The sequence below is a fragment of the Metarhizium brunneum genome, chromosome 4 (genome assembly GCF_013426205.1).
Source record: "Metarhizium brunneum chromosome 4, complete sequence".
Taxonomy (NCBI): Eukaryota; Fungi; Ascomycota; class Sordariomycetes; order Hypocreales; family Clavicipitaceae; genus Metarhizium; species Metarhizium brunneum.
Genome location: NC_089425.1, coordinates 2,282,060 through 2,304,150, shown reverse-complemented (window position 1 = coordinate 2,304,150; position 22,091 = coordinate 2,282,060). Strand labels below are relative to the sequence as shown.

At 50.8% G+C, this 22,091-nt stretch overlaps 5 protein-coding genes across 5 annotated transcripts; 2 read left to right on the top strand and 3 right to left on the bottom strand.

Moving 5' to 3' along the window:
* Positions 1 to 3,150: 3,150 nt before the first annotated feature.
* AGP2_3 (General amino acid permease AGP2) lies at positions 3,151 to 5,009 on the top strand (the record flags this gene model as incomplete). The annotated part of the gene is made up of 2 exons (XM_014690219.1): positions 3,151 to 3,653; positions 3,827 to 5,009. 2 exons carry the CDS (start codon positions 3,151 to 3,153, stop codon positions 5,007 to 5,009), a joined length of 1,686 nt encoding a protein of 561 aa, XP_014545705.1.
* A 2,222-nt stretch (positions 5,010 to 7,231) lies between these two features.
* TEF3 (Elongation factor 3) lies at positions 7,232 to 10,773 on the bottom strand (the record flags this gene model as incomplete). Its single annotated transcript, XM_014690220.1, has 3 exons — positions 7,232 to 7,290; positions 7,370 to 10,326; positions 10,622 to 10,773. The coding sequence occupies 3 exons, from the start codon at positions 10,771 to 10,773 to the stop codon at positions 7,232 to 7,234; spliced, it is 3,168 nt and encodes a 1,055-aa protein (XP_014545706.1).
* A 2,406-nt stretch (positions 10,774 to 13,179) lies between these two features.
* On the bottom strand, positions 13,180 to 15,211 carry G6M90_00g073580 (uncharacterized protein; the record flags this gene model as incomplete). Its single annotated transcript, XM_014690221.1, has 3 exons — positions 13,180 to 13,263; positions 13,341 to 14,578; positions 14,647 to 15,211. 3 exons carry the CDS (start codon positions 15,209 to 15,211, stop codon positions 13,180 to 13,182), a joined length of 1,887 nt encoding a protein of 628 aa, XP_014545707.1.
* A 669-nt stretch (positions 15,212 to 15,880) lies between these two features.
* Positions 15,881 to 16,601, top strand: macrod2 (ADP-ribose glycohydrolase MACROD2; the record flags this gene model as incomplete). The annotated part of the gene is made up of 2 exons (XM_014690222.1): positions 15,881 to 16,515; positions 16,577 to 16,601. The coding sequence occupies 2 exons, from the start codon at positions 15,881 to 15,883 to the stop codon at positions 16,599 to 16,601; spliced, it is 660 nt and encodes a 219-aa protein (XP_014545708.1).
* A 758-nt stretch (positions 16,602 to 17,359) lies between these two features.
* YVC1_3 (Calcium channel YVC1) lies at positions 17,360 to 19,625 on the bottom strand (the record flags this gene model as incomplete). Its single annotated transcript, XM_014690223.1, has 5 exons — positions 17,360 to 17,947; positions 18,018 to 18,945; positions 19,023 to 19,138; positions 19,192 to 19,403; positions 19,514 to 19,625. 5 exons carry the CDS (start codon positions 19,623 to 19,625, stop codon positions 17,360 to 17,362), a joined length of 1,956 nt encoding a protein of 651 aa, XP_014545709.1.
* Positions 19,626 to 22,091: the final 2,466 nt, after the last annotated feature.

The following is a 22,091-nucleotide window of genomic DNA, read 5'->3' as shown; positions in this document are numbered from 1 at the left end:
CGTAGATCGAAGTGTGTCTCTCAGGTCCTCAAGTGCTAGTATCTAACTTTCGCCTAGGGTCGCCAATCACTGCACAATGTCCATGAGCAAGGGTTATTCCAGTCTTTGTTGGCTGCATGCAAATTGATCCCTGCAGCGGGGGGTTTGTACAGTGCGAATAATTATCCTCGTTGTACTCCGCAACTGCCTGGAGCTGCCGCCAAGACCCGCGTATCTTCTGACGTCATAGTGCAGAGCGTCAGCGGTGGACACTGGACTGCATGCAGTCAAAGATTGAAGAGCCCTGTGAGTGCTGAGCTGGCAACGGTGCCGCTTTTGTGGCCGTCGGTCAAATGGTCATACTGTGGCTGCTGGCCGAAGCCAATTCCGTTTCGCACCAGTTCAAAAATAGTGTCTGAACAAACCATTGACACCAGCTATTGTGTACAAAAGGCGGCTGGTCAACTGGTTGCTTGTTGGCCCGCTAGCACGGACTGCGACATTTATTAGGCGATGGTCAACAACGATGGGTTGTGCCTTCCATTCCTAACCGTTCTAGAGTTATCGAAAAATAAGGTGCTCCGTACGATACGGGGGGTGCACCTGAACTACATCAACAGCCCAACGACATCCATGTACAGCCTCGCAACACTTCAGTTCGCCCAACTTTTACTTGGCCCTTGCTGTTTCGGCGTCCTCACCAGCCTCCACCGCGGACTCCGGAACCCTTCACTTTCAGCCTTCCGAGCCTTGGGTAGCATTGAAATTAGCCTCGGCCGCAGGTGCCTCGATGCGGCTCCGTTTTGCAGATCGCCACACGTTCTTCGGTGTCACCGTTTTGTTTCAAGTGGCCATTTGGCAGCAGCAAATAGTGGCATAGACACTTTGCTGTATTTACCCATTCGCTGAGAACTCTTTCTCTCACCGTTTATTGCGCGTGATAGGGAAAGAAGAAGTCAAGGTAATAAGCATCCCTGTGCATTGGAAGGATGCCCAGAGTGTTTGTCACGCCCCCGCCCCATCACAAGCCTTATGAAACAAGTTCTTCTGGTCGACGAGGGTTCGGTACTAATTGTTGATATTACAGGGTTAGCGGTTGGGCGTAATGTAATACGGTCCTTACCAATCTTGAGCCAAAGACTGTATACGACTTGATGTTCCAAACGACTGATTAGAGCCCAAGTATTGGAGCCATTAGAGCCACAGACGACCTGATGTATTGCATCTATCGGCGTCCTATAATTCAAATGTGATGGTAGGGAATGACGATGGCATGTATGATGACACCACTAGAACAAACGAAAGGGTTCCAAAGACCTTTCAGGGTCCACGTGGGGAAAACCACCTGGGTATGTCCGTCGCAGCGCGAAGCACTATTAGCCATGGTGAAGCATATATAAGCTACCGGTATTCTGCGCCATGACGATCGATCCGTCACTAATGAATAAGGCAGCCCTGGGTAACGCAGCGGGCGGCTCATCCCCTCTCTCCAGAATAACACCCACAGCCGTTCAGTTGGATGTCAGCATGCAGGTGGTCACAGATGTGATCGAAATCAGTACTCGAGTATCGCTATAAACCCTATGAAACGCTTCTCTGGAGATACCAAAGTCACCCGATTTCAGTGACGTATTCTGTTGATGACGAGCAAAATGGAGAGGGCTACTAGGCAGGATCGCCAGCTTCCATGCAGGTATGACCGGAGATCAGATCCCGGCCAGTGTCGGCACCACACAACACTACCTGACGCCCATTTCTGCCATCATACTCCGTATTACACCAAGATTCAGTGTTGCCCTCTAGTGATGCTGCTGGCGGCGAAACAGGACGTCTTCCCTGCCCAAGTTGACCAGTCCCGCCACCATCGTGCTCCAACGGGGGTTGTGGGAGTGGAAGGGATCTCCCAGCACAGAAAGAAGCCAAATACTTGTGATAGACAACCCAATTACGGTGCCAAACTTTGTACATTTGAGGGCGACTGCAGCAATCTTACAGTCTGTCCGATGCATGTACTATGTAATATTCGAGGGCAAACGAGTCTTCACCGTTCTGATCGAACTGGTCAACAGGTCAGATTCAGCCAGTCGGCGCTGTTCAAATTGCCTCCCGGGCGCCCCCAAGCCCCTTCCCCAGCCGCCCTGCCTTGTCACGACCCATGGCCCGCCTTTCCACGTCCGCTAACCCACCCCCCTGCTCCACGGCTACACCTGTTGCGCCTGCCTCGCTCGTTCTCATCCCAGGCAAAACCTTGCATGGGGCGCAGGTGGCGGTCTAAGTACCAAGTAGACAGTGCGGCAGAAACAGACAGGCCCAAAAACGCCAAGCCTAGTCCGGCCCCGTCGTCGAGTGCATGCCCGCGACAATGAGTAGTAATACTCCGTTCCACTGCCCTCTTATTAGCGTCTCCAGGTACCTTGGTCTGTGGTAAAGTCCCATTATTAGTCCAAAGCCTCAAGTCTCAAGTCTCAAGTCTCAATTATTACTTGCATTGTGTTCGCTGCCTCGTCCCTCTTCCGCGAGCACAAACTACGCTTTTGTCTAGGTTCCGCTTTGGGACCATGCCAAACCTACGAATAAAACTCCAAAGATTCCACGAACTGCAGCACTTGCAGATCCACATGGTCGTCCACCGTCCCAGTCCCTCTTCGACGCTCACACTCCTTGACATTGTCGAATGGTCCTTGCAGTTCGGTACGGCAGCAGAGGTCTGTCATTGTTGACTTGTGTCTGGTCTTGTTGTGACTTACTCGACGTTAGTCTCACTGCCCATGTTATATACATCCTGGCCTCCCCCCTCCATCCTCAGCTCTCTGTTTTTTTTGTCTTATTCACTCTTTCCTCGAATCCTTCTTCCTTCCATCCTTACCACTTCCTTCATCTCACCACCCCCCCCCCCCTCCTTTTCCTTTTCCTTTCCTCCTTCCGTCCTCATCCTTACCACACCACACACCACGCATATCTCTTGATGCCGTGTGAGTGTTCCAACATCATCGACTTACACTTCCTACGTCTGACATCCTTCCGCCACTGCAAAGATCCCTTTCCGGCTAAAGGTGCGCTCTTTCGGTCCGTCCCCGTATGAGCTACGCGTTTCATTTGCGATTCTATACCGAGAAAAATTCTCGCTGAGAAGACACCCGAACCGGCAATTTCGATTTAAACTCGCCCACCATGGCGACTAGCGACGAGGAAAAGGGCTCCAAAATTGAGGTCCCCGGATCTCCAGAGGTGGGCGAACTCGCCGGCGATTACGCTGGCGATAATGCCGATGGTCTGCACCGGAGTCTCAATAACCGCCAAATCCAGCTCGTGGCCATTGGCGGTTCCATTGGTACTGCGCTCTTCGTCAGTATCGGTTCAGGTCTGGCAAAAGGCGGTCCTGGCAGCTTGCTCATTGCCTTCATTCTCTATCCTCTGGTCCTCGCTTGCGTTAACAATTCAGTGGCTGAAATGACTGTTCTCATGCCCGTTTCTGGTGGGTTTATCCGTCTGGCCGGCCACTGGGTAGATGACGCCCTTGGATTCATGACGGGTTGGAACTTCTTCATCTACGAAGCTCTCTTGATTCCCTTTGAAATTACCGCCTTGAACCTCGTCTTGTCCTTCTGGAACGAAGAAGTCACGAAACCGGGACCTACTGCTGGCATCTGCATTGCCGTTATTCTTTGCTATGCGTAAGAATTATGCTCCAACCGGGCGTGGAGAAAATAAAAGAAATGGCGTCGTTGCATCCCTGCCATAACGGCATGCGCACACCTCGCTGTATAATCCTTTTCTCGCCTATCCCCCGGTCCTTCCCCAATTTCTGAGAGGTCGTATGCTAAACATTTGTTCTTGTGGATTCTAGTGTACTGAATATTCTTGCCGTTCGGGCCTACGGCGAGGCAGAGTTTTGGCTTTCAGGAGGCAAGGTTATTCTCCTCTTTATGCTCTTCATGTTTACATTCGTGACGATGCTTGGCGGTAACCCGTCACACGACCGCTATGGCTTCCGATATTGGAATGACCCTGGCGCCTTCGCCGAGTATCACACCAAAGGCGCCGTGGGCCGCTTCGAGGGCTTTCTCGGTGCCCTTTGGAGCGCCGGTTTTGCTGTTGTTGGTCCAGAATACGTCTCCATGGTTGCCGCCGAGGCCAAGCGCCCGAGAATCTACATCAAAACTGCGTTTAAGACGATATACTGGCGTTTTGGTCTCTTCTTCCTCGGAAGTGCCTTATGTGTTGGCATTGTGGTGCCCTGGAATGATCCAACGCTCCAAGCAGTCATGAAAGGTGAGGCAGATGGCACCAGTGCCGCTGCCTCGCCATATGTTATTGCTATGAAGAATATGGGAATTGACGTTCTGCCTCACATTGTGAACGCCCTCATGTTCACGTCTATCTTCTCAGCCGGCAACACTTACACTTATTGCGCGACTCGATCTCTTTACGGCCTGGCTCTAGAAGGTCGTGCGCCGACCTTCCTGCGAAAGTGCTGGAGCAACGGTGTCCCAATCTACTGCTTCTGCGTGGTCATGTGCTTCCCTTTTCTCTCCTTCCTTCAGGTCGGCAACGGTTCAAGAAAGGTCGTCGGATGGCTCGTCGATCTCATCACTGCCGGTGGTATCATCGATTACTTGAGCATGTCGGTGACTTTCATTTTCTACTACCGCGCTTGCAAGGCTCAGGGAATTGATCGCAAGACAATGCCATACTACGGGAGGTTCCAGCCATACTGTGCCTATATTGCTCTATTCGTTCAAACTTTGGTGGTCATCTTCTACGGATACACGGCCTTCACCCCTTGGAATGTTGAGACCTTCTTCAGAAACTACACCATGCAAATTCTGGCGCCCATTCTCTTCTTTGGTTGGAAGTTCTACAAGCGCACCAGCTTCGTCAAGCCGCATGAGGCTGACTTGGTGTGGGAGCGGCCGACTATTGACCGCTACGAGGCCAGTTTTCTGCACGAGCCTGTTGGTTTCTGGGCTGAAATGGGTCGCCTAGTTGGCATCAATAGAAAGAACAAAGCACACCAAAGGGATGAATAAGTCTTGTTCTCTGGTCGTTGGTTGCGTGCTTTGAGCTTCATTTGATGACATGATTTGAAGACTTTTGTTGCACATAGAATTCGCCATTTGAAAATGTCGATATTACTATGGCTTGTATGAGATGTTGTGATGTTTGCCACGGAGGCACCGTCTCGCAAGTTTAGATTACGGCTGATAGAACTGACTACTTTCCAGGCGCTATTGTTTATGTGGGCTTGGGAAGTACATATTATATACCCCGAGAAGTTGACGAATTGAATAATTTATGACTACAGTGCTTGTGTCTTGTGTCTTGAAATATTTGTCATTAGAGTGATAATTTCCTTCTCAAATTCTATACTGATTCTGCTATCCATTAACTCATCAGCACAGGTCGTCCCCTAGAGTCATGACTGACATACATCATATAATACTCAGGTCCTCTTCTGGACAAGGGTTATCCTCCGCGTTTCGCCCTTGTCTTCCCCGGATTCAAACTGCATCAGGTGTGCGTTTGTATACCATCCCCTCCCCGCCTCCCCCTGTTGGCAAGTGCTCCATAGCAATGATAAAAGACCCCAGAGTCTGCGAAACTCCGCCGATTCCAAGCTCAGCGAACGGTCCGAGGACGTATGCAGGCCCTCCACTTGGATTTCTCGAGACGAAACCGCGTCCAAACGAAGATGGACGATAAGAGGGATGCCATTAGAACGCAGCTACCCCTCACGAGCGCGATACCCATGTGTCATAGTTTTGTTCTTTATGTTACGGCTCCTTACCCAAGATGCACTAAACACGGGTTTGGTGTGTAGGCAGCTCACACGACGCCGATCGCCGAGCGATGTCCGGATGAAGGGACAATGCTGGCGTTACCGCCAAGACGCAAGATACAACGTGCACATATGAGAAGGATGTGTCAATCCTTATGCGGAGCGGAGAATTATGGGAAACCCTCGTGTCTTGGAGGCCCGTGGCTCTTACACGACACGATAATATGCAGGTCGACATCGTGCCGGGCAGCTACGAAACTAGTTCGTAAATGGAGAGGGCGTTGCAACTCGTGCGTGGGACATGTACACAGTATACATACGGGCTGTGAGCACCTTCTCTGATATCAGACCGGTGCCATTGGCTGCTCGGGGAGGGGGGATTAGATGCGAGGGCTTTGATAGTCCTGAGAGAGGATATGGGTAGCTGGATGGGAAATACAATATCACTGGTTGGTGGTTTTGTCCCTCCGGGCTGTCGGGCAGGGGGTCGTGATTAGCTTACAGGAGTGGGCGAGGTTATAGAAAGACAGGGTGTTTGTCTACGAGATACGGGAGGCATCTGAGGAGCGTTTGCCGTGTAGATGTCGTGGGTTGTTAGGTCGCTGGGAGGCGCGACTTGGCTTTTGGGGGGGGGGACGGCGACAGCAACTGCCGAGACAATAGTCCATTGACTAGCTGGAATGGATTGGTAGGATGACCTTGCCTTTGCACGGCTAGCTGATCAAGGCCCGCGGAGCAATGCACCAGTTTGCAAAAAGTCGTTGGAGTAGGACCTCGTCTTGAGCCTATGTGATGACCCCCGCTGGCAGATGTGTAATGGATGTGTTGGAGCGGGCAGCTTTGCGACGGAAGTGGCAGAACCACAATAGAACACTAGGGATATTACTGAAAAGAGTAAAACTTAGACAAGTAAATTAGACAAAGGGTAAATGAACGAGGACATCGAGATCACCAAAGCAAGCAGTTGTGGTACAAGGTAGACATACCCTAAACTCGCACCGCCGTGTGCTATGACGACCCCCGAGAGAAGACTGATCTTCCTACCAATCTCATCGATTCGTCGCCCACGCAAGGCGATATTCTCATCATATTAGGCACCGCCGTCACGACACGCCGTCACTGTTTTGATGGTTACTGACAATTCTATTCGGGTCTATCTACCATTTACCATCAATCCTGAGCGCCATGATTTTCATCTACTACCAACGTGTGTCGGGGTCCTCCAGTCCCTCCATCGCTGCTTCGAGAAATCGGTGTAGGCACACACTCTGTCTTCATCTAAGTAGGAGGCCACCTCTATTGGCGGCCCGAGTATGCCAATCATATCCCAGGACGCATCGCAACTTTTGAAAACTTTTGCCATCCCTCTCATTACCGTACAAAGGAAAATTAGATAAACACGGAGAAAATGTCGTGAAAGAAGGCGGCGGAACGCTGTCAGATTATTACAGCAACTTTGGGGTATGAACGCGCTTAAATATCGTCCTCGTCGCTGAAAACCTCCTCGCCACGCTTGCGGCGGGCCATACGCTCTGTAATTACTGGTTAGCATCAACTGCCCCTGATAGAAAACCCTTGTGCTAGGTACGGGGGAATATGTAGACAACTTACCCTTCTTCTTCTTTCGTAGCTCAGAAGAGGTCAACTTGGCCTTCTTCTTGGTGCTGACAATCTTGTTGCCCATGGCGTCGAACTTGTCCTCCTCTTCATCGTCATCCTGCTTGAGACGGGGACCACTGCCCTGGCCGGCAACCCAGTTATGGCCGGAAGGAGTCATCTTGCCGTCCATGACAGCCCAGACTTCCTCAGTCAAATCCTTAGTGAACTCAGCAGAGTGAGTGATGATGATGACACCACCCTCGAACTTCTTCAGGGCCTTGGACAAGGCACCGAGAGAGTCACGATCAAGATAGTTGGTAGGCTCGTCAAGGACGATCAAGTGAGGTCGCTGCCATGAGCAGGCCGCAAGGACGGTCTTGACACGCTGACCACCTGACAGACCGCGCATGCGGGAGTGTGAAACAAGTTCGGCATCGAGACCAAAGTTGGCGCAGTGAGCCTCGATCTCCTTTCGGACCAGGGGGCGGAACTGACCAGAGGCAAGAGCCTCCTTCATATCGACGTCAGCCACCATCTTCTGGTGAGAAGCCAAAAGCTCGTTACGGGGCAACCAGACGTTGTCGGCAGACATCATGGGGGTCCAGCGCTCGTTCTTCATGCCCACGTTCTCACCAAGGGCGCATGAACACTCATACTCGTAGCTGTTCTTGAACTTTCTTCGGGAGTTGATGCCAATAATGCGGCGCTGGGTACCCTCAATTCTGAAGACCTTGTCCATGGCCTTCTCGTCGTCCTCGGTAATAATCTTGTTGGCACGGTCCATAGTCTCACGATCCTCACCAGTCTGGAAACGCCACTGAATGTACTCAGAGGGAGTGCTGTCCAGATGGTTATCAATGTGGGCGAAAGCGTGCTGCTTGATGTAGGCAATACGAATGTTCTCGTGCTGGTAGATCTCACCCTGGGTGGGGATCAGCTCACCAGTCAGGACGTTGATGAGAGTAGACTTGCCAGCACCATTGGGACCGATGACAGCAATACGGGAGCCCAGAGAGCACTGGAAAGTGATGTCGCTGATCTGGGGCTTGGAGGTACCAGGGTACTGGAAGGACATCTTTGAGGCACGCAGAATGGCCTTGGCCTTGGTCTTGACACCCTCGAGGAAACCGGGCTCAGGGAAGGTGAACTCCATCTCAGAGGCACCCAACTCGTAGTAAGACTTGGCAGAGGGCACTCTCTTGACGAACTCGGCCAGGTTACCACGGTAGCGCTTAAGCTTGAAGCGCTCGTAATGGACGATGTGCTGGCAGACGTTGTCGAGGAAGCTGGAGTCGTGAGAGACAATGATAGAGGTGCAAGGGGAGCTGGTGAGGTAGTCCTCGAGCCACTTGACATTCTTGACATCCAAGTGGTTGGTAGGCTCATCGAGCAGCAGAATATCGGGAGCTTCGAAGACGGCACGGCACAGGGCGAGCTTCATCTTCCAACCACCGGAGAGAGCGGTGATTTCGCCAGAAATCATGGTAGGGGTAAAGCCGAATTCAACAAGCTGCTTCTCGACATCGGGTTGAGTGACATCGACCTTGGCCTCGCCAAGCTTCTTCATGGTCCAGTCAATGGTAGTCATCTCAGTATCGGCAGAGTCCAGGTCGTGCTCCACGAAGACGGTCTTGACTTCGCTCTGCTTGGGGAAGCCCTCAACCTGCTCGTTGTTGATGGCGCGCATAAGAGTAGACTTTCCGGAACCGTTGGGACCACAAAGACCATAGCGCTGACCACGCTTAAGACGAAGGTGAGTCTGGTTGAGAAGAATCTTGGCACCGTAGGCCAGGGAGAAGGTGCAGTTGCAAAGGTCCTCACCCTCCTCCTCATCGGCCTCAACGGCCTCCTCCTCAGCAGCACCGGGGGAGGCACGCTTGCGGAGAGAGTCGACGATAGCCTCGGCGTTGTCAATACCGGTGATGACAGAGACATAAGCCTTGAGGTTCTCAACCCAGACAGCATTCTCACTCTCCTTCTCGTCAATGAGCTGACCAGCCATAGCAGCAATGTACTCGGCAACGGGGCCCATCTTCTCGAGGTACGTGGCATATTTGGAGGAGAGAATTTCCTTGAGCTTGCCGAGGACGACGCTGATGTCACCATCGTTGCGGACCTCGGGGATCTTGCCGTCAACGATATTACCGACACGGGTAATGGTGTCCAGGGCCTGCTTGGTCTTCTCACGGGCCTCGGGGTCAGCCAAGTTGTCGTAGTTCTTCTGGAGACCGGGCATCATCTTGGGCAAGAAAGGAGCAACAATGTTGGGGTCGTCGACGAGCTTGCACATGTTGTCGACAATGACGGCAGACTTTCGCTTGATGGCAGTCTCGCGCTCAGCAAGACCACGATCCAGAAGAGGGACCATGAGAGCAAGAGTGGGCTCCTGGACCTCAGTGACGAAAGTGGTGGCACCGAGCAAGTGAACAGTCTCGGGGACGTTCTCGGGCTTGGCAATACACTTGATGAGCTCGGGAATGAAGCGCTCGATATCTCTGTTGACAATGAGCTGGCAGATCTGCTCCATGGTCTTGTAGGCACGCTCCTTGACCTCCTTCTTGGTGTCCCACATGGCCTCGGAGACGACGGGGATCAAGTCAGGGACACGGAAAGCAAGCTGAGCGGGAGCAGTCTTGATCAGGGCGTCGATGAAGTCCAGAGCAGCCATCTTCTCAGGCCACTTCTGAGCAGTGCGGATGGACTCCATGATGGCAGGGAGGGCAGCCTTGCAGGCATTGCCGTTGATGGCGCCAGCAATGGCAAGGACGGCAGCAGTGGCAGCGTTCTTAACAGCAGTGATTTTGTCACCAACGGCAGCCAAGACACTGGGGAGGAGGACCACCAGGTAAGGCTCGACGTTAGCAGAAACCTCAGAGTGGGAAGCGATGGCCTGGATGGCAACGCAAGCCTGCTCACGAGCCACGGCATCCTTCTTGTTGGTAAGGCTCTTCTTCAAGTTGTCGATGGTCCTAGTGGCGAGCATTTGTTAGCGGCCGATTGCACTAAAACCAAGACGTGGACACCTGGATTCCAGGCGTCTGAATGCGCTGGAATTCGGACAGCAGCTTAGCTCACTGCCCGGGGCCCAGTAGAGCGGTGGACTCCGGTGCTATTGGGTGCCATGGTGGGGGAAAGCACCCGTACTAGCGGGGTTTCTCTTCCACTGTGGCGGCACAAAAAAATTTCTGCGCCCGCGCCGGTGCGACTCGCGGGATGTTTTACGAAGCAGCGACATCCACGGCAGGACAAGGACAAAACACTTACTTGTTGGGAACATCCTGGTCCTCAATACGACCGTTGATGAAGCTGGCCAGCTGGTTGGCAGACTCCTTGATGTCAGCAGCCTCCTTGGAGACGGTGAGCTTCTGGAAGAGCTCGTCAAGGACCTTGACGGACTGGGCGTTTTCGGAAGGCATGGTGTCGGTAATCGGGGGGTATTAAGATGCAAAAAAAAAAAAAAAAATTCGAGTCTAAATGCGGCGTAGGAAAAGTGACAGAGCTCTGAAATCGACTCGAGGTCTATCGAAATGTATCCAGACAGTATTGCTTTTTTTTTTTCTATCGGAGAAGCCCACAGAGACGATGGAGGAGTCGACTCTGCTCTATCGCGGCCCTGTTTTTGTGTCTATCGGCGACGGTAGTGGGGTTGTTCACAGGAGGAGGATCCAAGGAACAACTCGAACGAAGAACAAGGACGAGTTTGGAGGACAAGTCCGCGGTTCGTCTGGAGGGATGACGACCAAAAAAAGATGACAAGGAGGAAAAGGGACGTGAAGAGGATTTATAGGGGTGGAGGAGGAGAAGAAACTCTGGGGTGGCGTAAACGTGGGTGGACAAGATTTATGTGTCCTGGCCTCCACAAAGTATTTTTTTCTTAGCCCTTCTGCCTGGGTGCGCTAAAACTCGGATGGGGGATGCTGGGCTCCTGGCCGACCGAGAGAAAAAAAAAATTCGCACGCATCCTGCCCCTCCATTTGGCAGCGAGCAGGGCTTATCGGGCTTTATCGGATTGGACTAAGCCGGATGTGGCAAGAAGGCAAGGGCGGTGAGTCGTCGCCGTGGCCGTGTTTCATGGAGCACGGCCAGCCAGCTTCAGATGATTTCAGATCCAAGGACAAGCCTGGGTGGCGTCGTGGTTGGCTGCCCGAGATTGATGCGCTGTGCGCTGTGTGGCAGAGTTTAAGTTGACCGGCTCGACAGGCGGCTGAGGTTATGGTTTTCGGCATACACATGGTCACTACTTGGTGCTTGTTTAGTAGGTGCACCAGTGCAGGCAAACTCGAGAACAGAGTGCCTAGGTTCTGCTACGACAGATGAGACGGTGAGGCGGCGAGGGCCCAAGGCGCCGCGGCGAAAGGCAAAATCCATCAAGGGCGAGCGAGCCGACCACCGACCAGTGGCCGTGGCACTAGTAGCCATAGGTGGTCAGCAGAAGCAACTTGGCGAGGCCAGTCAATTCGCCTGCCCCGTTGTTCTTCGCGGTATCTATCATCATCACCCCGATGCAAAATGCTCTTGTCGAAATACTACGCTGCAGTGAGATGAGGGAGTGCCGTCAGGTCGATCTGATCCACCGTTGCCGCTTCTGTCTTATGTAAGTGCCAAGACACACCCGCACACTCTTGAGTATCTAGGTATGTATGTACGACTTCTTGTCAAGTCTGAGGCGTGTCTGGCCTGTCTGTCTCAAAGACGCTCAATGAGGCTGACGGTAGCCTCAGCTCTGCCCGTGCATGTCTCGCGTCAGACGTTCGATGTCAGTCCTTGGAATCGGCTGGCAATACTCTGTAGTTTGTCAGGCCCATCTTCGTCCAGTGTCCATTGTCGGTTCTCATATTTCGAACAGGCTCCATACACCTACCTAGGGACCTACCTCAACTTTGCAGTTGTTACTTCGTACACCTCTGGTTTTCGAATGAGTGTTGCCGCCCAATGCCAAAAATAGCTTGTGGTGGAGGATACCTGTGGCTGGCACGGACAGATCTTGCATCAATTGGGGCGCGGCCTCGATCTTGGAGATGCCGACAAGTGCGCAGTTGGCCGTGAGCAAAACTCACGCAGAGCATCGAACACCTTGACGGATCGTGTTGGATGTGGCTCCCACCCTGCTTGGGAAGGTTCCAAATGCCCATGCAAAACTCCATAGTATTAGTACTACTACTGCCGCTGGTACGGGGTACGTAGTACTAGTACTGAGTACTAGTTGCTCGGCAAACCCGGCCCCTGAGTCGTCGTTGAAACCTGTCAGAGCTTTCTGCCGGGCCACTAGACTGCTTTTCGTCAGTGGCTGTCGCCGTTGCATTTCGTTGGATGCGTAGCATGCCGGCAGAGGCATGTATGTATGGACGAGATACCATTTGACTAGTACCTAGGTACTTATCCCGTTCCACTCCGCTTTAGTCTTCCAGCCACATGGCCGCAGCAAGTTTATCTCAGTGGTCCGACTGTCTGCCGAATCATGATACTACTAGTATCTGCAAGTATTTGGGCTGTTACTAATCTAGCCCGCCTTTAATCTTATCTTATTCTGGGGGGAGCCCGCCATGTGGAGTGTGATGATAAAAGAATACCAGAGCATTCTGTCAACTTGGGCAAGAGGATTGGGCCCTAGTGTCCTCACAATAGTATTGATTTTCGTTCGTGTATTTCTTTCATCACGAAACGGAGTCTATTGCGAACAAAGAATCTCGTCACATCGGATTTTCAATGCCACACTAGCAACCAAGTGCCCTACCCGTCTAGTTTGCCAGCCCATGACCATCTCGATTCGGAGTAACCACCCTCTCCGTCTCGCGAAACGCCTATCAAAAATGCCTGTTCTATTATTCTTTCTTGCCAGCGTCTTCCTTCAAGCTCACAATCCGGTTCAATACAATTTTGTCTTCAGTGCTGTCGGAATCCATTGCCTATGTAAAATGTTATGGTTAGTAGCCATGGTAACGCTTGTCTGTCTCCAAGGCATGAATGAACAGCTGGAACTTACAAAGTACCCAACACGCATGGCCTGGAAGCGCACACTCTCGGGGCCCCCTTTACCAAGCTCGCTCTCACCGGCAGCCTCGGGCCACGGTGCTCGGCGCTTGACTTCATCCAATCCTGACTCGATCACGGCATTGGGGTAGATAACTTCGCTGTCTGGGTTAAGATCGTTCAAAAACCCTCCTTCCGCATCGTCTGGCTTTTCTGACTTAAAGAGAGCATTGTAAACTCGGGCTTCTACGTTTCGTGAACCTTCGGTGCCAACCCATTGGATATATGCCTTGGCCTTTACGGCCTCCTTGTTAAAGACACCGCGGATTTCCGTCACCTTTCCTGTGGTTTCATCCTTGGTAAAAGACACAGCCTTGACAGGGTACGGCGCGTTCAGCAAGCCAACAGTCTTTCCAGGAGCCAAACGGAAATAATTCTCGCTATCCACTTCTCTGAAATCTGATCGATCAATGTAAACGGTTGGTGTGAAGTGAATTATGCGGGATCCCATGTCCGCTCGATCCGAAAGAGGCAGCTCTATGTCCACGGCCTCAGCATCTTCAATGACCAAAGGCACCGGGTCGAGAACCATCATTAGCCTAGGAACAGTCTTTTCCAGATATTTTCGAATAACCTGCTCGAATCTGTTCGTAGCTATGGTTGTGATGTTTGTAGTGACGCCAAGTTCATTAACGAAATTGAGAACGGCACCAGGTGGGACACCACGTCGACGAATACCAATAAGAGTGTAGAGTCTTGGATCATCCCAAGCTCTCACAATCTTTTCGTCCACGAGCTTCGAGATCTTTCGCTTTGACAGCACAGTACCAGTCAAATTGAGGCGTCCATATTCCCTCTGCATAGGCTCGTAAACCTCGAGCGACTTGTTGAGCCACTCGTACGACACACGGCTAAGGATGAACTCGGTGGTACATAGTGAGTGTGTAATTCCCTCGAAGCTGTCACACAAGCAGTGCGTGAAGTCATAAGTTGGGTAGATCTTCCAATCCCAGCCAGTACGGTGATGGGGCTCGTCGGTTTTGATCCGGTACGCAGCCAAATCCCACATTTGGGGGTTGCCATCGGTGATGTCCTGCTTCATGCGGAGGAACACTTCTTTGGGCTTGTACTTGCCGTCACGCATGTCTCGAAATTTGGTTAAGTTTTCCTCAGGGGTTTGCTCGGCATGTTGGCAGCGGTATCTGGGAGTTGCCCCTTTCTCGCCTCCTCGCTGAAGTTTGATTTCGACATCTATGATTGAGTGAGATTTAGCTTCCTACAGAGTCTGAATAAAGCAATTGCCGACAGCCGCTGCATACCATTACATGAACAAACATAGGCCTTGTCCAGACTGATCAGCTTCTCTGCAAGCTGATAAAGCTTGTCGAAGTTGTCGCTAGAGTATGTAATCGTGTACGGTTCAAATCCTAGCCATTTTATAATTTCCTGGATTGCGGTATAGTACTCCTCTTTTTCCTTCTCTGGATTGGTATCATCGTATCGCAGGTAGCAAACACCACCGTGGTACTTGGCAAAGCCAAAGTTGACAGCGATGGCCTTGGCATGACCGATATGCAAATATCCATTGGGCTCTGGTGGAAAACGAGTGACAACTTTTTTTTCGGGTCGTTCGCTATACACGTCATGGAGGAAGCCCAGTTTGAACATGGCTTCGGGATCGGCAGGGATCTCTTCTAGCTTTGGAGCTGGGCTTGCTGTTTTTTGAGTTGGACCGGCAGCTGCTTTTTCCTGGCGGACTTTCTCCTGCGCAGCCTTTCTAGCTCGCTTCTGCTGGCGCTTCTTCAGCTCAGATTTCGACACCATCTCACCGGTGACATCGTCAAGCTGAAGCTTGGCCATGTTCTTTGTGGCGTCGTCGGCCATTGTCGCAAGTCCTACGGCAAAGGTAGGTCAATTCAAGATGAAAACTGCTTCGATGGTTGCTTTGAACTTCGGGATCCGCGGTAAGAGTTGACCGTGTAGGGATGGGATTGCTGTTCTGCCGCCAGCGGTGACTGGTATCTGACTTGGGAGCAGGATGGCGGGGTGTGAAAAACGTCTGAGTGGTTGGCGAGGGGCTCGGATCACAAAACGGGAGCGATAAGCACGATAAGCGAAACTGCGTCCATGCCAGCCAGGGTCGGGGCCCACATTGCTAGCACAGTAAGCCGAGCCCTCAACAACCCACCCGACTACCTACTGTGTTCAACATGCAGTCCATCAATATTTGAACACTGTACAAGCGGCTAATAATCGAATTGACGGCCTTTTTGCCTTACTTTCGCGTGCTACACACGCTTTCCATTCAAAATTAGAAAGCGTTTCCATGTAGTCTGATCTTCGTACCTGCAACACTACATTCAATCACCTTCGTCTTGACCCTGGCTGGTTCTGTCCCTAGCCTGACCCAAAGGACAAGAGTTAATGCCTTATTCATAGAGGCAAAGAATACCGCCCTTGAGATCCAGCTTCAAGCCAGCATTCTCTAGTCCTTATTCAAGCTTACTCTGCGAAAGAAAACGACAGGATTTGTGGTTCATCTTAGTCGTCACAATGGCCCGAGCCTCTATCAAAGCTGTCATGGACATACCTACAGTGGCTCAACTTTATCGAGAATTAGCTCTCCAAAAAGCTACATCGCCGCCACCCTCTCCTTCTCTCTTCCAACCTTCAACATCCATTAACTCTCGCGTCGGCCTCATCCGCGGCGATATTACGAAGCTCCAACTGGATGCAATTGTGAATGCAGCCAACACGACGCTGCTTGGTGGAGGCGGCGTTGACGGGGCCATCCACCGTGCTGCTGGTCCCGAACTCCTGTACGAATGCCGTGGAATCGGGGGTTGCTCTACAGGAGATGCCCGCCTGACCAAGGGGTACGAGCTGCCTGCGAAGCATGTCATACATACTGTTGGGCCAATATACGATCGCCATCATCCACAGACAAGTGAAAACTTGCTAAGGAGCTGCTATCAGACAAGCTTGGGTCTGGCGGTATCTTCAGGCATCAAAACTCTGGCTTTTAGCGCGATTAGCACCGGTGTTTATGGTTATCCTTCCACAGATGCCGCACGGGTCGCTTGCGAAACCGTGAGAAAGTTTCTAGACGATGACGGCGGTGCTCTGGACAGAGTAGTGTTTGTTACTTTTGAGCAGAAGGATGTGATTGCATACAAGGATGCACTTCCGTAAGTTTGATACAAGTGTTAGTTTTTGGGAAACATCTTCGCTAATATGATGATGATGCAGCAAGTACTTCCCCTCAGAAGAGTGAGCATTGATTGTGTACAGATCAAACAGCTCGGGCACGGATGCTAAGGATAAAGTTAGCATCAATTGACTAGATGCCACAATGCCAAGAATCACTTATATTCCAATAGCCATCAGTGCAGTGTGATTAGTCCGCTTCAACAAGCCTTTGGAAACACAATCCACAGAATTCCAGGAGCTCGCAAGGTACCCTCCACGAGAATTGCTCGGCGGGCTTACTCTTTCTGCTAGGTGCGCTTATCCCATACTACCTAGGTAGGTATTTACTGTATATTTAAACTCTGCCTTTATATACTTTAGTAATTTGTCGTAAAATATATTACGTATTTGCGTATAATAAGTACATACTAATATATTAATTTGTGGTTGATTCGCTCTGTAGTCAAATGAAATTACACGCATGATACAGGTATCGTGCAAGCGTAAAATCCAAAACAGTATTGGGCTGTACCAGGCCAAGGACAGTAGGAGACTAGAAAAGTAGACCGTCTACGCATCGTGACGCGTCAGACGTACCAGCGCAATTGGTGCCGCGCCGCGGCCGCTAGCCAAGGCCATCTCGCGATAGCCTCAGCCACCGTCATCATAGAGGCAAACCTTGTGTGACATACTAATATATAATATAATATAAAACAAATACCCAAGTACTTGGTAGAGCGTGAGCGCACCTAGCAAAAAGAGTAAGCCCGCCGAGCAATTCACCCTTCCACTGCCGCGAATGCACAATTGAGTACTCCGTATCCAAACTTCATTTTGCCCATACTACTGGTCATCATTTGTCCTGGAAGGGTTCCCCCCACCCAACTTGTCGCTGTCGTCGGTCTTATTACCCCCGACATCCTGAGTCCTTTCTTTCAACATCGTTTTCAACTCTTCGAGCTCGGTACGTAGTTTTCGGACTTCCAAAACTGCAGGATCATCCTCCATATTCGGCTTCACAGAATCGCACGTTTTGGTCCAACCCTCAGCCTCCATATCAAGCTCATGTTCCAATTGCTCCCACTCCTCCACCACATCGTCATCTTCGTCTCCCCTCGACCTGTTATGTCGAATGCGATGAGCAGCACGCGTCTCGAAAAATGCCGACACAAATAGCAGAGGCGAATATATGACAGCCATCACGTAGTCGTTTATCACCTCGTACATGTGCTTTGGCATCCACCACTCGAAAAGGGCTGAGATAACGATCTCAATGAGGTTAAACGGTGCAATGTACACGTTCTCATCCGGAGCCCTGACGAACTGCATGGTCTTTTGGGAGAAGAGAGCTAGATACTCGTCGTCGGCATTCTCGTAAATATCCTCGTAGGCAGAGTTATACAGAGCAATAAGGATGTTGAGGAGAATAATCTAGAAGTACGTGTCAATGACGTCTTTCGACTTTTTTTTTTCTGATGATGGAGATATTAGTAAAACGTACCATGACGACAAAAGTAAAGCAGTAGTACAGAATGATGCCCCACGGGGGACCAAAGCCTTCGAATCCTTCAAACTCGGGACTTTGCAAGATGGCTTTCGTCATCGACTCAATGATAAACAAGACATCATTGGCAACGTTATCATCTGTCAGGTCCAATCCAATAAAGGCTTGAAGAAACCCAATAATAATGATTATAAGAAGAGCGAAGAAAATAACGGACTCTTTCATCATGACCTTGAGCACAACAAGCATGGCTCCAAAGAAACGAAAGCTGTCAAGGTACAACATCAGCCGACACCAGAACATAGGAGCAACAAAGGAAAGCATATTGTAGCTCAGCTTGTTGTAATGCTCGCGGTACTGCGAGTCACGGGCTGCAGCCAGGCCAATGACTCGGAGAACTAAAGAGACGGTTAAAAACGAGTACAGAACACCATTGAAGGCATTCCAGAAGCCAAGAATATGGTATCCTGCCTTGTAGAATTTCATAATTTCGTCGCAGATATATCCAAGGGTAAAAAGATATAAGGCAACCTCGGCCCCATCTAAAATTCCTGAAGCGTTGATGGAGTTGACGGCGATGGTGTAGAGTAGAAGATAGATGACAGAGAACAGTAACTGGGCGGCATTCTGGTTTCGAGGAGCTCTCATGCGTTCTGGATCCATATGGACGAAAAAGTTTGGATTATCCTTGTCTTTGTAATCAACAAAGACGGATGGGTCATTTTCATCCTGCACAAGCCAGCCACGCCACAAGTAATGGATACATTTCTGATATCCGGACGACCCAATGACTCGGACGGAATGCAAGTCAACAGCCTTCTCGATCACATTCACCGGCGGGGTGGGGATGCCGTTTGCTATATATGAGTATCGATGAAGTAACACGGAGTACAATAGATAATTGGTATCTTCTTCGTTCTCAATCCTAGCGCAGGGCGTTAGTTGACAACAATATTAAAGGATTTCGAGATGAAAGCTCGAATACCCAGGACAAGGTCTTACAAGGCTTTTGAAATGACGGCACACGCCTCTGCTCGCAGTTTGTGCAAGCTCGAATCCCATAGCTCTATGAGAGCTTCACGTCGGAACCAACGCTGGTTGATCAACAAACAAAAGACCTAGATAATTAGGCCTGCGGCTCAGAGTGAGGCACAACTGCAGCGACACTTACCACGCATCCTCTATACTCCTGGCCGCCAGCCTCCTTGGCCGCCTGAACAACCTTGGTTGTAATGATGCGACTATGGGGCGCTGTGACGCGGCTCTCCTCCATCTCACACGGCACGCATTCTTGAACCAGATGGCGCAGGCGAAGGCATATTTTGGTAACTTCGGATGCGGGCACGGCCGAGGTCATCTGCTGGTGATTAAAATGTGGGAGCACTGTCGAGGTAGAGCAAGTCAGAGATATTAGCAAGATTTGTCTGGTGTGCTACATGTCGTTGACAATGACATTCTCGCATGGAGTATAGGCGAATAATAGTCAAACTCACATGCTCTTTCTTCCTCACGGGCCAGATCATGAGCCCGTGTCCCTTGATTGCCGTTGGAGCCAAGAACGCGGTCAATGGCTGACCACCTCCATCTGTTGGTCGTGTTGGGCATGGTGTTGAAACAAAACAGGCACGACAATGCGGTCCCCAGGGGAGAGTCGAGATATCTTAGAATCTAGATATTCAGCGGAGTATGCCAATTGACTGATAGGCGATCTCTAGAAAAAAAATGGACTGTACAGTTGTGAAAGCCGACACGAGCGCTGACGTCGAATAGCAATGCGTTCATGCCAGAATCGATGTCAAAGGCTTTTGGCACGAGCGGACGTGAGGAAGCTCAAGGGCAGATGTCCAAGACTCAAGAACAAGGGTGGATGGTGAGCACTGGCATTGAGCAGGGTCCTAGGTGGAGCGCAAGAGAGCTGTGCAAATCATGAACCATCTGTAGCTCTATCATGGTCGATGTCTGGTAGTCAATATTACCGGCGGCCTCCACAAGCAGCCACATGACGTCTGCGCCAGGAGCGCGAGGCTTGGCAAGCGTTAAGCCAGAGGGTGACAATTTAATCGGAGCACGGTTGGTAGAAGAAGACATCAATTTGTCGCAAGAGACGCCAAGTTGGCGGCTGGGATCATGTCCCGACACCCCAAGGATGCAATTAAGTTGAACAAAAGCGCACAGCTTTCTAGTTCACCTAGCTAACTATCTGAGGGTTCAAGTTTTTGTTGAAATCGGGCTTCAATTTCTACCGTTTTGACCGTTTCAATCGACAGGGCCGATCCGAGAGGATGATGGCGTTGGCCTTGAGGGCCCGGTCAAAATTGTTGCACGCATACATGGCGCGTAACCCTATTAGGTACTGAGGAGTTGACCGGTACTCGGGATGTGAATTACTCGGCGGGCTCACTCGACTCTTTTTGCTAGGTGCACTCGCCTTGCCTGGTACCTGGCTAATAAGCTTTATATTAGTATATATTTATTTTACTATAATTTAAGTACTTAATCTATAAAAGAACATAAGTACAATAAATAGCAAGGGGGTGAGCGCACCTGGAGGCTAGCACACAGAGGGAGCCCGCCAAGCAATTCACCTCTGCATGCATGCTCCATCCCAAGGAAGAAGTGGCGCTGGGAGGTCGAGTCTGGTGCTCCAACCAGGAACATGCTACCCCACAAAATAACCATTTTCTTGGCCGAGACCCCAGCCTAGCAACTTTGGAGACATTTTCCTCCACATGCAGTCTATTCTGGCCGTGGTTATTACACAGCGAAGCTATTTTTCTAATCATCGTGTCTCCAATCCGACAAGTTTGCAACTCCTGACAGGAATTGGTAGTTAATATTCTGTGTTTTTGTTCCGCTTGCGTACTCTCATCCCTCAGCACCTAGGTATTCAAGCGGTGCCATCCCTTGATAGCGGCCTTCGTAAAGTGTACGGGCATTGGGCCTTCCCCATGCAGCATGTACCGAACTGTTTCCACTGCCTGCGAGAAGCTGAGGGACGTGGCACGTTGAACATGGTCACCAATATCCTAGTCTCCTACAAAAGTATGCGGTGAAGAAGCGGTAAGGCTCGCAGCACTAACAAACAGCAGGGGATAGCATCTGCCATTTCCAAAGAGTCGGCGTCGAAACCAATTGGTGGCGAGAATCGGCCTGGTTGGTTGGCGACTGATGATGCTCGTGTTCTCCAACATTTGAGACGGTGAGAGCAGCGTGGCAGCCAACGTCAGTCGGCGGACCGTTAGAGGCGACCGCGTCGTACCCCTGACTTGTGTGCTGAAGAAGCAATACCACTATTTCCGCCATTCTCCGGTACTTCTTCCAGACATGTCTGCGAGGACTGCAACGACGAGTCTTGTGATGGCAAGGGCCTGACGAGATACCGTAACCGTTTCAAATATCTTTCACTGCCGCATGAAAGGACAGCAGAAGGTTCGAGCGCAAGTGTTGGATGGGTAACTGGCGAACTTGCTCGTCTTGCGAAACCCACACCGATACACGGGCTTGATCTTGATCGTTCTTCGCACTATGTGTATACCTCCATGCTTCGATCCGTCGTGTGCAACTTCTCCTACGGCGATAAACATGTGTGGTGCAGACGAAATAAAATAGTTGATTCAATCTCGCAAAAAAAGAAGTGATAATCGCTAGGCCATTATACATACCTATTCCGTAGGTGACTACTTTCTATATCCATCTGGCTGACAGAAATCCGCAGCCAACAACCAACAACCAACAACCAACAACGCATTTGCTTCAACTATCAAGTGGGCAGTGGTCGGCTTGGCCTGCAAGGACGTTGATAAAGGTTGAATGGCTGGCAAATAAGAAGCAAAGCCTAGGCGCTGAGTTTGGCTTACCACAGGGGACCCCGGAAAAGACTCGACCACGGCGGTTAGTATCATGCTCAACGTGGGAAATTGAAAAGGGTGAGTTTTCGCGTGCTTCGTACTGACTTGTCTACATGGTCCCATGCTGCTGTAACAGAATCAAGTGAAGAAGACTCGCCCTTAGGAGGCTGCCAAAGTACATTTGATACTAAGTCCAAGTAGGTAGTAGATTAGGGCTTCGAGG